At 42.0% G+C, this 17946-nt stretch overlaps 1 protein-coding gene across 1 annotated transcript; it reads right to left on the bottom strand.

Annotated features, from left to right (window-relative positions):
* Positions 1-11793: 11793 nt before the first annotated feature.
* Positions 11794-17722, bottom strand: LOC110485499 (B-cell receptor CD22). The gene is made up of 12 exons (XM_036974672.1): positions 17566-17722; positions 17259-17477; positions 16815-17147; positions 16462-16716; positions 15103-15378; positions 14904-14948; positions 14687-14857; positions 14380-14470; positions 13547-13586; positions 13219-13299; positions 12922-13002; positions 11794-12843 (listed from the first exon to the last, which is right to left on the bottom strand). Exons 3-12 carry the CDS (start codon positions 16924-16926, stop codon positions 12820-12822), a joined length of 1176 nt encoding a protein of 391 aa, XP_036830567.1. The 5' UTR covers positions 16927-17147; positions 17259-17477; positions 17566-17722; the 3' UTR covers positions 11794-12819.
* Positions 17723-17946: the final 224 nt, after the last annotated feature.

The following is a 17946-nucleotide window of genomic DNA, read 5'->3' as shown; positions in this document are numbered from 1 at the left end:
CATATATAGTCTAATGTAGGCTGTTATACATACATAGTCTAATGTAGCATGTTATACATATATAGTCTAATGTTGCCTATTATCCATATATAGTCTAATGTAGCCTGTTATACATACATAGTCTAATGTAGCATGTTATACATATGTAGTCTAATGTAGCCTGTTATCCATATATAGTCTAATGTAGCGTGTTATCCATATATAGTCTAATGTAGCCTGTTATCCATATATAGTCTAATGTAGCCTGTTATCCATATATAGTCTAATGTAGCGTGTTATCCATATATAGTCTAATGTAGCCTATTATCCATATATAGTCTAATGTAGCCTATTATCCATATATAGTCTAATGTAGCATGTATTCCATATATAGTCTAATGTAGCCTGTTATACATGTATAGTTTAATGTTGTGGTGAAATCCTGCACATAGCCTTCACCGTGCACTGCCACTTTAAGAGCACATCAGCAGTCAGGAAGGAGGAAATAAAGCTCTTCTGGCTCTCTGTGTGGAGCTGTTGGTTGGTGCACAGTGTGTGCAATTCTGCAGAAGTCCTGTTAATTTTCATTGTGTTTAGTTGTAAAGTGTTTAGTTGATCGCCGGTGTTACCTCTCTAGGTCGTGGTTTTAAAATAATTATTTTTCCAGATGTTGAAGTTAGGTTCACTTTAGGTTCTGAATGAAAGATGAAAAGACGTGATTCATGGACATCTGTGTTTGGGCCAAATGAAAGCTGGTCCAGACCGGGCAAAATCTCAAACAAACACAGACGTCTTTGATTGGTTCAGATTTGGTCTGGACCAGACCAAAAACCAACGTTCGTGAACGTGGAAATCAGGGCCGGTCCAGAATGCACCAAAAACAAAACATCCAAAAAGTGTCCGTGCTTTTTTATTTTTTTATTTCACCTTTATTTAACCAGGTAGGCTAGTTGAGAACAAGTTCTCATTTGCAACTGCAACCTGGCCAAGATAAAGCATAGCAGTGTGAACAGACAACACAGAGTTACACATGGACTAAACAATTAACAAGTCAATAACACAGTATAAAAAACAGAGTCTATATACATTGTGTGCAAAAGGCATGAGGAGGTAGGCGAATAATTACAATTTTGCAGATTAACACTGGAGTGATAAATGATCAGATGGTCATGTACAGGTAGAGATATTGGTGTGCAAAAGAGCAGAAAAGTAAATAAATATAAACAGTATGGGGATGAGGTAGGTCAAATTGGGTGGGCTATTTACCGATAGACTATGTACAGCTGCAGCGATCGGTTAGCTGCTCAGATAGCAGATGTTTGAAGTTGGTGAGGGAGATAAAAGTCTCCAACTTTAGCGATTTTTGCAATTTGTTCCAGTCACAGGCAGCAGAGAACTGGAACGAAAGGCGGCCAAATGAGATGTTGGCTTTAGGGATGATGAGTGAGATACACCTGCTGGAGCGCGTGCTACGGGTGGGTGTTGCCATCGTAACCAGTGAACTGAGATAAGGCGGAGCTTTACCTAGCATGGACTTGTAGATGACGTGGAGCCAGTGGGTCTGGCGACGAATATGTAGCGAGGGCCAGCCGACTAGAGCGTACAGGTCGCAGTGGTGGGTGGTATAAGGTGCTTTAGTAACAAAACGGATGGCATTGTGATAAACTGCATCCAGTTTGCTGAGTAGAGTATTGGAAGCTATTTTGTAGATGACATCGCCTAAGTCGAGGATCGGTAGGATAGTCAGTTTTACTAGGGTAAGTTTGGCGACGTGAGTGAAGGAGGCTTTGTTGCGGAATAGAAAGTCGACTCTAGATTTGATTTTAGATTGGAGATGTTTGATATGAGTCTGGAAGGAGAGTTTACAGTCTAGCCAGACACCTAGGTACTTATAGATGCCCACATATTCTAGGTCGGAACCATCCAGGGTGGTGATGCTAGTCGGGCGTGCGGGTGCAGGCAGCGAACGGTTGAAAAGCATACATTTGGTTTTACTAGCGTTTAAGAGCAGTTGGAGGTCACGGAAGGAGTGTTGTATGGCATTGAAGCTCGTTTGGAGGTTAGATAGCACAGTGTCCAAGGACGGGCCGGAAGTATACAGAATGGTGTCGTCTGCGTAGAGGTGGATCAGGGAATCGCCCGCAGCAAGAGCAACATCATTGATATATACAGAGAAAAGAGTCGGCCCGAGAATTGAACCCTGTGGCACCCCCATAGAGACTGCCAGAGGACCGGACATCATGCCCTCCAATTTGACACACTGAACTCTGTCTGCAAAGTAGTTGGTGAACCAGGCAAGGCAGTCATCCGAAAAACCGAGGCTACTGAGTCTGCCGATAAGAATATGGTGATTGACAGAGTCGAAAGCCTTGGCAAGGTCGATGAAGACGGCTGCACAGTCCTGTCTTTTATCGATGGCGGTTATGATATCATTTAGTACCTTGAGCTTGGCTGAGGTGCACCCGTGACCGGCTCGGAAACCAGATTGCACAGTGGAGAAGGTACGGTGGGATTCGAGATGGTCAGTGACCTGTTTGTTGACTTGGCTTTCGAAGACTGTAGATAGGCAGGGCAGGATGGATATAGGTCTGTAACAGTTTGGGTCCAGGGTGTCTCCCCCTTTGAAGAGGGGGTGACTGCGGCAGCTTTCCAATCCTTGGGGATCTCAGACGATATGAAGGAGAGGTTGAACAGGCTGGTAATAGAGGTTGCGACAATGGCGGCGGATAGTTTCAGAAATAGAGGGTCCAGATTGTCAAGCCCGGCTGATTTGTACTGGTACAGGTTTTGCAACTCTTTCAGAACATCTGCTAACTGGATTTGGGTAAAGGAGAACCTGGAGAGGCTTGGGCGAGTAGCTGCGGGGGGGGGGGGGGGGGGGGGGGGATAAATGCTTGTTGAAGTTTTCGATAATCATGGATTTATCGGTGGTGACTGTGTTACCTGACCGTGCAGTGGGTAGCTGGGAGGAAGTGCTATTTTTCTCCATGGACTTTACAGTGTCCCAGAACTTTTTGGAGTTAGAGCTACAGGATGCACATTTCTGCCTGAAGAAGCTGGCCTTTGCTTTCCTGACTGACTGCGTGTATTGGTTCCTGACTTCCCTGAACAGTTGCATATCGCGGGGACTATTCGATGCTATTGCAGTCCGCCACAGGATGCTTTTGTGCTAGTCGAGGGCAGTCAGGTCTGGAGTGAACCAAGGGCTATATTTGTTCTTAGTTCTGCATTTTTGAACGGAGCATGCTTATCTAAAATGGTGAGGAAGTTACTTTTAAAGAATGACCAGGCATCCTCAACTGACGGGATGAGGTCAATATCCTTCCAGGATACCCGGGCCAGGTTGATTAGAAAGGCCTGCTCACAGAAGTGTTTAAGGGAGCGTTTGACAGTGATGAGGGGTGGTCGTTTAACTGCGGATTCGTAGCGGATACAGGCAATGAGGCAGTGATCGCTGAGATCCTGGTTGAAGACAGCAGAGGTGTATTTGGAGGGCCAGTTGGTCAGGATGACGTCTATGAGGGTGCCCTTGTTTACAGATTTAGGGTTGTACCTGGTGGGTTCCTTGATGATTTGTGTGAGATTGAGGGCATCTAGCTTAGATTGTAGGACTGCCGGGGTGTTAAGCATATCCCAGTTTAGGTCACCTAACAGAACAAACTCTGAAGCTAGATGGGGGGCGATCAATTCACAAATGGTGTCCAGGGCACAGCTGGGAGCTGAGGGGGGTCGGTAGCAGGCGGCAACAGTGAGAGACTTATTTCTGGAGAGAGTAATTTTTCAAATTAGTAGTTCGAACTGTTTGGGTATGGACCTGGAAAGTATGACATTACTTTGCAGGCTATCTCTGCAGTAGACTGCAACTCCTCCCCCTTTGGCAGTTCTATCTTGATGGAAAATGTTATAGTTGTGTATGGAAATCTCAGAATTTTTGGTGGCCTTCCTGAGCCAGGATTCAGACATGGCAAGGACATCAGGGTTAGCAGAGTGTGCTAAAGCAGTGAGTAAAACACTTAGGGAGGAGGCTTCTGATGTTGACATGCATGAAACCAAGTCTTTTTCGATCACAGAAGTCAACAAATGAGGGTGACTGGTGGCAGGGCCTGGGTTTACCTCCACATCATCCGCGGAAAAGAGGAGGAGTAGTATGAGGGTGCGGCTAAAGGCTATCAAAACTGGTTGCCTAGAGCGTTGGGGACAAAGAATAAAAGGAGCAGATTTCTGGGCATGGTAGAATATATTCAGGGCATAATGCGCATACAGGGGTATGGTGGGGTGCGGGTACAGCAGAGGTAAGCCCAGGCACTGGGTGATGATAACAGAGGTTGTGTCTCTGGACATGCTGGTTGTAATGGGTGAGCATGTGTGGGAGGTGGGACAAAGGAGGTATCAGGGGTATGAAGAGTGGAACTAGGGGCTCCATTGTAAACTAAAACAATGATAACTAACCTGAACAACAGTATACAAGGCATATATGACATTTGAGAGAGACATACAGCGAGGCATACAGTAATCGCAGGTGTTGATTGGGAGAGCTAGCTAAAACACTAGGTGAGACAACAACAGCTAATCAGCTAGCACAACAACAGCAGGTAAAATGGTGTTGACTAGGCAGAGAGTGTCGGATTAACTACACACAGAGCCTGAGTGCGGCTGGGGCCGACAGATAAAAACATAAACAAACAGAATGGAGTACCGTGATTAATGGACAGTCCAGCAGGCATCAGCTATGTAGCCAAGTGATCACAGTGTCCAGCAGGCATCAGCTATTTAGCCAAGTGATCACAGTGTCCAGGGGGCAGCGGTAGATGGTACAGGGAAGCTAGACTGGCGAGTATTATCCAGGCTAAAAAAATTAAAAATAAAAAACTGTCTGGCTGTGCAGAAGGTAAAAGCCGCTAGCAGTGGCTAACAATGACTAAATAGCTTGTAGCTAGTTAGCTGGTTAGCTTCTGGAGGTTCTTGAATGTGTTGTAAAAATAAAAAATAATAGCGATTCCGTATCACATTGGGTGAGGCAGGTTACCGGAAGGTATAATCGAATTAAAAATCGAAAAGAGATTGAAAATAAATATGGGTCCAGTGAGTGGTTGGACTGGCTGGGGACGCAGCGATTCAGACAGTTAGCAGGCCTGTGCTAACAAGCTAGCTGTTAGTAGGCCGGGGCTAAACAAGCTAGCAGTTAGTAGACCGGGGCAAGCTAGCAGTTAGCAGGCCGAATTAGCAAGCAAGCAGATAGCAAGTGGCTAGAAAGTTAGCCTTTGGGGGACGTCGCGATGGGGTTAAGTCTGTTTATGCCTCTTCATGTGGTGACATCGATAGACCGGTCGTGGGTCCGGATATTGTAGCCCAGGAGTATGCTTCGGTGGTAGCACAGGAGCTCTGGCCGGGCTAGCTTCAAGCTAAGTGGATGGAAATGCTAGCCAGGAGTAGTCATCCGGGGTTGCGGTTAGCTAGTTAGCTAGTTGTGAAGATCCAGATGAAAATGTTCCGTTTGCGGTGGGAATCCGGAGATAAAAATAATAGGTCCGTTATGCTCTGGTTAGAGTCGCGTTGTTTGAACTGGCGAGAGCTTTCCGAGCTAAAGGTTAGCTGATGACCGCTAGCAATGGTTTGCTGACTGATAGCTGGTAGTTAGCTGGCTAGCTTCAGTTGAGGGGTTCCGGATCCGAAGTAAATAGAAATACTTTAGAAAAAAAAGCAAATCCACGCTACATTGGGTGAGGTGGGATCCAGGAGAGTATATGTTGAGGTTTAGCAAAATGTTTTAAAAGATATGCAAAGAAAAATATGTAAAAAAAAGGTATATACAAAGGACACGACAAGACGTCTGACTTCTACGCCATCTTGTCTTACTGAGGTACAGCCTAAAGTGTTGTCTGAAATGTAATTTTAGGAATGCCCATCTATGTTGTAGATCTACCATTTGTAAAACACCAAAAAAGACTGCCAGTTCTGACATGACCAAAAAATATGTCCAAAAGATGTCGGCCTGTTCTTATGGGGGTGTTTTCTACCATGTAGACCTGTTCTTATGGGGGTGTTTTCTACCATGTAGACCTGTTCTTATGGGGGTGTTTTCTACCATGTAAACCTGTTCTTATGGGGGTGTTTTCTACCATGTAGACCTGTTCTTATGGGGGTGTTTTCTACCATGTAGACCTGTTCTTATGGGGGTGTTTTCTACCATGTAGACCTGTTCTTATGGGGGTGTTTTCTACCATGTCAGCCTGTTCTTATGGGGGTGTTTTCTACCATGTAGACCTGTTCTTATGGGGGTGTTTTCTACCATGTCAGCCTGTTCTTATGGGGGTGTTTTCTACCATGTAGACCTGTTCTTATGGGGGTGTTTTCTACCATGTAGACCTGTTCTTATGGGGGTGTTTTCTACCATGTAGACCTGTTCTTATGGGGGTGTTTTCTACCATGTAGACCTGTTCTTATGGGGGTGTTTTCTACCATGTAGACCTGTTCTTATGGGGTGTTTTCTACCATGTCGGCCTGTTCTTATGGGGGTGTATTCTACCATGTAGACCTGTTCTTATGGGGGTGTTTTCTACCATGTCGACCTGTTCTTATGGGGGTGTATTCTACCATGTCGACCTGTTCTTATGGGGGTGTATTCTACCATGTCGACCTGTTCTTACGGGGGTGTTTTCTACCATGTCGGCTTGTTCTTATGGGGGTGTTTTCTACAATGTCGACCTGTTCTTATGGGGGTGTTTTCTACCATGTCGGCTTGTTCTTACGGGGGTGTATTCTACTGTCGGCCCACAATGGAATTTTATGAATGCCCATCCATTTGGTAGGTCCACTGTTTGCAAAACAGGCCTTTTCATCAACTTTATTAGCTCTGATTCCTGTGACTAATCAATTTGTCTAATTAAGCTCTTAATTTCAGCTACCCAACTTCATCAGGAGGAGTTATCCTGAGCCTATTTTCAAAGAGTTAACACAGCTTAGTAAAACATTGAAGGATACAAACTTGAAACCACTGATCATGACAATATAGCCCCCGGGATGAATCTCCTGGACAGCAGTGACTAGCCTGGTTATCCAGTCCATATTGTCTATTTTAGTTTGACCTGTCCAGTTTTTAGAATATGTTGTTTGTGAAGTGTCAGCTCATTTTTTATGTGATTGGGCGTCATTTAAGTTAGGCTATTTGATCGGAGAAACCTGATAAAAAAGTTTCCTGAAAAGGCCACATACTCTTTCTACCAAATGTTATATCTGCTGCGTTATATATTTACAGAATGTTGGTGGAGCTCAGCAGTGATGAGACTCTCCAACAACACCCTGGAGAGGAGTGCTGGGAATGGAAAAGATAAATATTTTGCATCCCTGTCGTTGACAAAGTGGTTACTGCTTATCACAGGGTGGAATCAGAGCTCACCTAAAAGCCCCACTGGTTGAGAGAAATTGTCATTGTTTTTAGGCAGAATTATGTGAGGTTTTCTGTGTTGTTGGATGTGGGTCTTGGTCAGTTTATCTCAGAAATGCTGTCCTCGTCAATCTGCCGCCATAGACCTAATCCTGCCTAATGAGAAGGTTGGCCTTGTGTATCATGTTAATACTACTCCTAAACACAACCCACCATCACAGTGTCTCATGTTAATACTACTCCTAAACACAACCCACCATCACTGTGTCTCATGTTAATACTACTCCTAAACACAACCCACCATCACTGTGTCTCATGTTAATACTACGCCTAAACACAACCCACCATCACTGTGTCTCATGTTAATACTACTCCTAAACACAACCCACCATCACTGTGTCTCATGTTAATACTACTCCTAAACACAACCCACCATCACTGTGTCTCATGTTAATACTACTCCTAAAGCTCTTATGAAGCATCAACTCATCACTCTCAATCTTACTGTCACTCTGTTGCTCTCAGAGCTCTTAAAATAGCATAAAGTCTTCATGTGAAACAACATGTACAATGTACTTCCCATCTTTTGTAGCACACAATATAGCTCAGTATTTGTCAAGGGGGCCAATCATATTGGTCGTGACTGTAAATCCACCAATCAGATTAATATGTCAAAATACATGTATACTCACAGACAGACAGACACACACACACACACACACCACACATGCACACACACACACAGTCATACTTGACCCTGTTATACTTTGATAGTGAACATGACCCTATTGAATGGAGATCTGGGTTTTACTGTTGAAACAACAGTCCAGGGTCAGTATTCACAAAGTGTATCAGAGTAGGAGAGCTGATCTGGGATCAGTTTAGCCTTTTAGATCATAATTATATGGACCATCTGAGACACTTTATGAATACATGCCCTGATGTAACAACCAAAACACAGTTCAATATAAACCAACAAGTACAAAGATACAGGAAGTCATGTGATGTTTGGCTAAAAACATCAAAACTAAAACTATATTTCAAGATATTGTCAAGTGTACTTACAGAGTGAAGTGAAGGGGAGAGGTCTTGAACAGTTAGTCAACTTACTGTCACTGCGTGGAAACAAGAAGTAGTCTACTGTAAGTGTTAGTAGAAGCAGGCGTAGCCGGTGTGAATTATGTGGTTGATACATTTTAAAGAAGCCTAGTCAGGTCATTAACATGCAGGAACAGCATGTCACATAAGGGATGTTACTGTATCTAAATAGAAAAGGGTCTAAAGTCAGAATACTGTAGTTACATTTCTTTATTTGAGGAGTGGACCTACATGTTTTACAAGAGACAAAATGTGACCCATTCCCATCACTCCTCATCAGCTGGTACTGAAGGTTCCAGAACAGATGAAAGGGGAGTATCTTTGGTACCAGTGTTCTAGACTAGAGCTCTCCCTACTGACATCTCAACATTACTGCAGCCTCCAGGCCTCATATGTTCCTACTAGTCTGATGAAAATATCTAAAACAGAAGGTAGAAAATGTGAAAAATATATATAGAATAAAACAGTCACGCACGTAAAAATACTGTTTTTGGGACTTGTATTGAACTGGCGGTTGTATTGAGTGAACTAGTGATCTCAACTAGCTTGTTAGCTACATGAAGCTGCTGTTATTCAGCGATAAACAAGTATTTTTGTGCATCACACAGCTACTCTGAATGTACTGGATTGTGAACAATATGATGCGCTGCCTCTGAATTACAGCAAGACCCCATAGTTAGCTTGTGAGCTAGTTAGTTACCTGTCATTTAGCTATCAACATTAGCTAGCTATAAACAACAGACAACAGTGAGCTGTCATTATGCCAAGGCCAAGGCAAGCTGCTCTGTATATCCACTGTGTTCTTGTGTGAAAGAGATGTTTTCAGCTCACTGATCTTCAGAGCAATGGACCCAAAGTGGACCCTGACATGCATATAGCTAAGTCTGTCTGTCTGTCTGTCTGTCTGTCTGTCTGTCTGTCTGTCTGTCTGTCTGTCTGGGATTATTGTGTCCCATTGAGTCTGCATGATGTGTGTTTTTTGAAAATGACAATGAATAATCTTTCATGTAAATGTTTATTGCTGCTTCGTTATTGAAATGTTATTGTGTGATTTATATAGTTATTTTTTAGCATTTTTTATTTAAAGAAATCTAATATTTTCTTACATATAAACAACTGCATTGTTGCTTAAGAGCGTGTCCTTAACCATTTCAAACTTGACAAATACAATTCGATTTGATTTGATGTATGTGTCTAGGTGCTGGTCATTGCTCCCTCTGACATTGGGATTCTGAACCTCTAAAAGTCTGGGGGGTTTGGAGGGGTTCTACTAGCTGACATATGGAATTGTTTTAAGGTGGTCGTACCATGGATCATTTAGATATTTGATTTTAAATTTCACTTCCCTTTTTTGAAAAAAAATATCCATAATTTTTCGGGGGGAAAAAATACTGCAAAAGCAATTAACACTCCTTTACTTATAGCCCATATAAACAAATTAAACTTGTTCTGTTCAGGTCTTCTTATTTCTGTGTTTGTTGTGTTCAGGTCTTCTTGGTTCTGGGTTTGTTGTGTTCAGGTCTTCTTGGTTCTGGGTTTGTTGCATTCAGATCTTCTTGGTTCTGGGTTTGTTGACTGTACTGTAGAGAACAGAGGAGTCCTCCTCAGCTGCTTGTGCTGCTGAAGAGAGAGAAGCAATAATGAAACAAAGACATTGTCCCAAATGGTGGCACCCTATAGGGCTCTGTCTAAAGTAGTGCACTAAATTGTTAATAGGGTGCCATTTGGAACAGAAAACAGTTCCTCAAAACCATCATCACGTCACTCCCCCATTTTAGACATGTCATAGTAACTGTCCTGAGATGTCCATTGTTGGGTTCATAGTTTGGGTTCATAGTGGTCTCAAAGGGTCAACTGTTTTGCTTATTGATGACAGTTCCTACAATAAACAGCATATGAAAGATCTTAATGCAGAATATGATCACTGGGTGGCAGCACTGGGGAGGTTGAATTTCACAGCAGCGTACTGGACATCCTCATCCTCAAAACGCACCTGAAGCCAGAGTGACAGAGGATGAGACCCAGAGCCACTGTGATTCCTACAGCTGCAGTCAGAACTGAGGTCTGTTTCCCTAAAATAAAATATGGATGATATGAGAACACATTATGTTCTAATGAACTGAATATTATTATGATAAGAAAATAGAATATCAATATAATACTTGTTAATACTTGGGGATTTTATAAACAAACCTGTAATTATTAACAAAAGTGTACTAATCCAAAGTGTAATTATTAAGATTTATCTTGAAATTATATTATATTATTATATTATATATATTTTAAGGATGAAACTTTACTTGCTACAATGATCATCAGAGCTGCAGAGTTCATAGATGCAATTGTATTCTCAGCCTCACAGTAATATTCTCCTCAAAGACAGATGTCCTTACCATGTGGAGGCGTACTGGGAGGCTGAGGAGGTGTTGAGGCCTATAGGGTTGGTCTTCTGAGGAGAGTGAGGGGTTCTCTGCATCCAGCGGTCTGGGTACCTGATCACCAGCCTGGTGCTCTCCAGCTCCACCCCTTGGACAGGAGGACAAACAGCAGGCACCAATGTGTCGCAGGAAACACTGTTTAACTGACGACCGACGTCAGCTTGCAGGCGCCAGGCCACAAGGAGTTACTAGAGCATGATGAGACAAGGTCATCCTGGCCGGCTAAACCCTCCCCTAACCCAGGTGACCCTGGGCCAATTGTGCTCCGCCTCATAGGTCTCCCGGTCACAGCCGGCTGTAACAGTCCGGGATCAAACCCGGGCCTGCAGTGCTGCCTTAGCACTAATTGTTGAATTTGTGATTTGTTCCAACTTGTTTTTTAATGTTTATGTCCAATGGCCAATGAGCACTGATACGTTTTATCTATAATTTCATATGACAAGGATTGATAAGGATTTGTCAGTAGATTGTCGACTTGATGCATGATGATGACTGCTTGTCTAGCTTGCCAGCTAAGATTTTGAAAGTTTGTCCAATCAGTCCAATCAAAGCTACGGTAGATTTAACGCGATTTGACGTAATTTTGTCTAAGCCAATGACCTTGAGCCTTGTTGGATGGGCATTTCTACTGTAATTCTATGGCAGCACCCAAGGGGTTTAACATTTCGAGCTCTACCCGTAGATTTTGTGGTTATGTAGTGTCCCCATGAGTGACAGAACACTGAGCCAATCACAGCACAACTAGAGAACATTACCAACCCCTACGCTCCGTATTTTATGCTGGCTGCCCCACCACCACAGAAAGCACTGAGCTAGGCTGAAACACCTGCATTTTGGAGCTGCCTTAACTCAAGAAAGGAAAAGAGAGACCATGTTTCTATGCGACTTTATTAACTCAATGCTTTATTTATTTATTAACTTTATTTGCAAACTGATATGTTTCACGTATTAATTTCAAAACATGCAAAACAAGCAACAAAAAAAGCTAACCATGGGGCTGAAAACGGATTTAGCTCTGCCTCAGCTGCCTTGAATGACGTGTCGCCACTGCATGTATTTAGAAATGATAGACAAGTTGACTAACAAATAGCCTACCAAAATGTTGGAAATTATAATAACGGACTGATTACATTTATTTGAAAATAAAAAATATATCATGACGGAACAATATTGTATTACGTAATATAAAATTAGTAATAATATCTGACAGCAATACAAAGTTAATCATCATGAAAAACATCTGGAGAAACTTGGCCCAAGAGCTAAAAATATTAAAAAGCTGTTTTCAATATGATCCATATTAGTTGCTGAGGAAAGTAGGACTATTGATGTTATAAAACATCTGTATATGGCAAAATCCCATAGAAAAAGATCAGAAATAAAACTAAAGATAGTTAACAGATTTACATCAAAATATAACACATCTCATTTATCATCAATATATTCCATTCCAAAATATATATTCCAGTATTTACTGAAAAGATAAAGTTCATGGTGTGTAAAAACCTCTAGATATGGCAGCAATAGAATAGAGGTGTAAGGCCTCGTTTTGTATTGGAACTTTCAGTCCAGGTTCAATGTTGGTGGTTCTCTTCAGTCCAGGTTCAATGTTGGTGCTTCTCTTCAGTCCAGGTTCTGTGGTGCTTCTCTTCAGTCCAGGTTCTGTGGTGCTTCTCTTCAGTCCAGGATCTGTGGTTGTTCTCTTCAGTCCAGGATCTGTGATGATTCTCTTCAGTCCAGGATCTGTGGTTGTTCTCTTCAGTACAGGATATATGGTGCTTCTCTTCAGTCCAGGATCTATGGTGCCTCTCTTCAGTCCAGGATCTGTGGTGCCTCTCTTCAGTCCAGGATCTGTGGTGCCTCTCTTCAGTCCAGGATCTGTGGTTGTTCTCTTCAGTCCAGGTTCTGTGGTGATACTCTTCAGTGGGAGATTCCCCTCACATTCTGAAAAAAGACATACTGAAGTAGCACTCCCACATTTTATAAGCACACACGCACACACACACACACACACACGCTTACTGCCAGGGTGTCATACTCTGGTGACCTGGTCTTCATGTTCAGAGGTGTGTACGTATCACTGTTAGGGTCAGGATGGACACTCTGTGGACAGAAAGAGAGAGAGAGCGAGAAAGAGAGAGTGGGAGAGAAGGAGAGGGAGGGAGAGAAGGAGAGGGAGGGAGAGAAGGAGAAGGAGGGAGAGAGGAAATGCATGAGTTCTTTGAAACACCAGTCTTTCCATAATTTACTGTAAACATACTCAAGTACTGTATAAAACACACACTCATAAGCAAACCAAATGTATTATAAGAGACTTACTATCAGAGTGTCATAGTCAGGGGACATGGTCCTCATGTTCAGAGCTGTGTACGTGTCACTGTTACAGTCAGGATGGTCACTCTGTAGAGAGAGAGAGAGAGCGAGAGAGAGAGAGAGAGAGAGACAGAGAGAGAGACAGAGAGAGAGAGCGAGAGAGCGAGAGAGCGAGAGAGAGACAGAGAGAGAGAGAGAGAGAGAGAACAATGAAAATAGTATGAAAGAGACTGTCAGTAAATTAATGAAAATGGAGTTGTAACCCCCTGGGTGAACATTTCGTTTTTTGCCCAGCACGACACAGCTGAAACCCTGTTGCAACTAATAGAATCACCTGTGTGTCTGCTGTGGCATCACTTCCTCCTGTGGATCTCCTGTAATGAGGGACAGAGTGAGTTCTGCTCTGTGAGTAAGTAAGTTGATATATTACAAATACATTTTAACAGTTTTTTTTTACCTTTATTTAACTAGGCAAGTCAGTTAAGAACAAACTCTTATTTACAATGACGGCCTAGGAACAGTGGGTTAACTGGTCTAGGAACAGTGGGTTAACTGGTCTAGGAACAGTGGGTTAACTGCCTTGGTCAGAGGAAGAACGACAGATTTGTATATTTTCATCTCAAAGATTCAATCTTGGTTGCAAGTTCAACACTCTAACCACTAAGTTACCTGCCGCGCCAGGTGGCCTCGTGGTTAAGGGCATTGGGCCTATACCTTAATGAGTTAAGAACAAATCAGTGTGCTAAGGTGAAAGAATAATACAAATATCTATTTTCTGTCACACTCTGACCATGATTTGCGCTGTTTGTTTCTATGTTTTGTTTGGTCAGGGTGTGATAGGAGTGGGCATTCTATGTTGTATGTCTAGTTGGTCTATTTCTATGTGTTTTAGCCTGATATGGTTCTCAATCAGTGGCAGGTGTTTGTCGTTGTCTCTGATTGGGAACCATATTTAGGTAGCCTGTGTTGTATTGTGGTTGGTGGGTTATTGTCTATGTGATGTTTCATGTTAGCACAGTGTTTCTATAGGGGTCACGGTCGTCTTGTTATTTTGTTTGTTTTGTTTAGTGTACTTCGTGTTTTTTTTGTCCGTTCAGTAAAGTATGCATTCACAGCACGCTGCACTTTGGTCTCCTCAATACGACGATCGTGACAATTTTCACTCACCTGAAGCACATGAATCCAGAGAAACAGAGGATGAGAACCAGAACAACCACTATGATTCCTACAGCTGCAGTCACAACTGAGGTCTGTTTCCCTGTAATATAATACAGATCATATGAGAACATGTTATTATGAAGTGAAAATGAATATACAGCAAAACAGGACATTGATGCAATACTTGTACCGTATACAGAAGCCTATGTATAGTTATAAACCAAAGTGTAATGAGGCAAACTAGAAGAAGATACCTTGAAACATCATTTCTTATTGAACATCATTTTGTATTGAAGTATTGAAGATGTAACTTTACCTGCTACAATGATCATCAGAGCTGTAGAGTTCATAGATCCTCTTCCATTCTGGGCCTCACAGTAATATTCTCCTCTGTCCTCAGAGATGATGTTAGTGATGCTGTAACTCTGTCCTGATGCTTTTGGTGAGGCTACGTTCTTTTTGTACCAGGTGTATTTGTCCACAGGTGGGTTGGCATCACTGCTGCAGGTCAGTCACTGAACTGCCCTCCACTATTTCACCAGAGGGACTGACTGACACTGAGGTGTTTTGTGGAGCGTCTGGTAAAGGAGAATTCATCAGAGGGTTATAAAGGTGCAATTACAACCTCACATGACATATCAAAATCTGTGAAGCCAGACTATCAAAAATAAGAATCCACTAATACAAAACATTAACAGGAACACATGTGATACTGAGCTGTACTTTACTCACATTTCACATTGATGTTGATTGACTCAGACCTCCCCGTCTTAATCCCATTCCAGGCCTCACAGTAGTACTCTCCAGTGACTGAGGACTTGATTTGATTGAAGACAAGATGTGGTCCTGTGATCCCATAGGAGAACTGATAGTGACCTCCATTCTTCTTGTACCAGGTGTAACTCTGCACAGGTGGGTTGGCATCACTGCTGCAGGTCAGAGTCACTGAACTGCCCTCCACTATTTCACCAGAGGGACTGACTGACACTGAGGTGTTCTTTGGTCCATCTGGTGTTGAAGATGACAGAACAAATAAGAACACATATACCATGTAAGGAAGCAAGAGATTATGTAAATTAGTATAGATTAGTAAATTACACTGACATGTAGAACCATGTATTACAGAGATGATGTAAATTAGTATAGATTAGTATATTACACTGACATGTAGAACCATGTATTACAGAGATGATGTAAATTAGTATAGATTAGTATATTACACTGACATGTAGAACCATGTATTACAGAGATGATGTAAATTAGTAGAGATTAGTATATTACACTGACATGTAGAACCATGTATTACAGAGATGATGTAAATTAGTAGAGATTAGTATATTACACTGACATGTAGAACCATGTATTACAGAGATGATGTAAATTAGTAGAGATTAGTATATTACACTGACATGTAGAACCATGTATTACAGAGATGATGTAAATTAGTAGAGATTAGTATATTACACTGACATGTAGAACCATGTATTACAGAGATTATGTAAATTAGTAGAGATTAGTATATTACACTGACATGTAGAACCATGTATTACAGAGATGATGTAAATTAGTAGAGATTAGTATATTACACTGACATGTAGAACCATGTATTACAGAGATTATGTAAATTAGTAGAGATTAGTATATTACACTGACTGTAGAACCATGTATTACAGAGATTATGTAAATTAGTATAGATTAGTATATTACACTGACATGTAGAACCATGTATTACAGAGATGATGTAAATTAGTAGAGATTAGTATATTACACTGACATGTAGAACCATGTATTACAGAGATGATGTAAATTAGTATAGATTAGTATATTACACTGACATGTAGAACCATGTATTACAGAGATGATGTAAATTAGTAGAGATTAGTATATTACACTGACATGTAGAACCATGTATTACAGAGATGATGTAAATTAGTAGAGATTAGTATATTACACTGACATGTAGAACCATGTATTACAGAGATGATGTAAATTAGTAGAGATTAGTATATTACACTGACATGTAGAACCATGTATTAGAGAGATGATATCAATGACTTTCACTGTAGATATATCAACACCCCATGTACTCACATCTGACAGTGAGAGTCTCTTCTGGAGAGAGGATTCTCTCTAAGCCTTCTACAGCACAGGAGTAGTTCCCTGCATCCTCACTGCTGACTGGGTCTAGGATCAGGCTGTTATAACTGGTGATTGGTTTGGTCAGACTTTGTCCGTTCTTGTACCAGATGTAGGTGGGGTTGAGACCGATTGTACATTGGGTTCTACATCTCAGTGTGACTCTCTCCCCCTCTGACACAGACATAGGATCCATCTCCAACAGGATATCTAAGAGGAAACATCAGTCATATTTGACTCCAGACTGGCTTGTCATGTGATTAGACTTGTCCTATTACAGTAACAACTGACTGTAGGTGAAGTATTACCTGTGACAGTCAACATCACACCAGGAAGGCCAGAAAATCTCCCCTCGTATGTTGTTATTAATCTGAATTTGTATTCAGCCGAGTCCTTCTCTGTCAGGTGTGTTATTGTCATGGTGTGGTGGTTCTCTGTGTTCCTATTGTACTCCACACGACCTGCAGACTCTGGATATGACCTGAGATCTACAGGGTGTTTCTTTGTAAACCAGAATGAACCTTGTTCTATATAACAAGTGGGATGAGTGTAAGAGGAGGATATGTTCACTGTGGAGCCCTTCAAGACACAGATTCTCCTCTTGGTGTAAGTCACACTCCAGCGGTTGTGACCCTGAACACCTGAAAATACATTAAATCGATTTTTCACACATACCTTGAAGTTAGAAAATTGCCTTACTTTGTTATAAAGAAAGGTTAACTACAAACTATCCCAATGGATTCCAGACTCACACACTGCAGGAGAGCGGAGATCCTCATGGCCTTTAACAGCACAGGAGTAACTCTCTGTTTCAGAACTCCAGATAGCGAGTTGTTGGGAAGTGGACCGAGGAAGAGACTGTCCATTCCTGTACCATATGTAGGTGGGGTTGTCAGTCAGAGTACAGGTGGTGCTACAGGTCAGTGTCTTCTTCCCTGCCTTTGTGTCAGGAGTCACCTTCACCTGCAGGTCTGAATGAGAGCAAATAAAAACACACTTTCTGGTTTCCTTCTGTAGTTGACAAAATGACTCTACCAGACTTAAAGATAACAGTCTAACCTGTGGAATATATGGTAGTGCAAGGCAGGTCCTCGGATGGTATCAAGGAACAGATGCTTCTACTGGTGTAGGTCACCCTTAAGCAGCTCAGAGAAGATGTTCCTGGAACAAATGATGAAGGACATGATGATGGTGATGATATTAGCTTATTTGTATGATTTTGAGTGTCACGTTCTGACCCTAGTATTTGTGTTATTTGTTTATGTGAATTGGTCAGGACGTGAGTTGGGTGGGCATTCTATGTTTTGTGTTTCTAGGTTGGTTTTCTGGCCTAGTATGGTTCTCAATCAGAGGCAGGTGTTGTTAGTTGTCTCTGATTGAGAATCATACTTAGGTAGCCTGGGTTTCACTGTGTGTTTTGAGGGTGGTTGTTTCCTGTCT

This window comes from Oncorhynchus mykiss, unplaced genomic scaffold (assembly GCF_013265735.2).
Source record: "Oncorhynchus mykiss isolate Arlee unplaced genomic scaffold, USDA_OmykA_1.1 un_scaffold_809, whole genome shotgun sequence".
Lineage (NCBI taxonomy): Eukaryota > Metazoa > Chordata > Actinopteri > Salmoniformes > Salmonidae > Oncorhynchus > Oncorhynchus mykiss.
The sequence above is the reverse complement of the archived record's forward strand: the minus strand, read 5'-3'. Positions and strand labels throughout refer to the sequence as shown.

What these genes read in the sequence shown, in the direction of transcription:
- LOC110485499 (XM_036974672.1), bottom strand. Translation starts at nt 16,926, where the DNA reads ATGACAATAACACACCTGACAGAGAAGGACTCGGCTGAATACAAATTC. An exon ending in CTGACTATGACACTCTGATA is followed by an intron (nt 13,003 to 13,218) that starts GTAAGTCTCTTA and finishes TTCTGTCCACAG; the next exon opens with AGTGTCCATCCTGACCCTAA. An exon ending in CAGAGTATGACACCCTGGCA is followed by an intron (nt 12,844 to 12,921) that starts GTAAGCGTGTGT and finishes GTCTTTTTTCAG; the next exon opens with AATGTGAGGGGAATCTCCCA.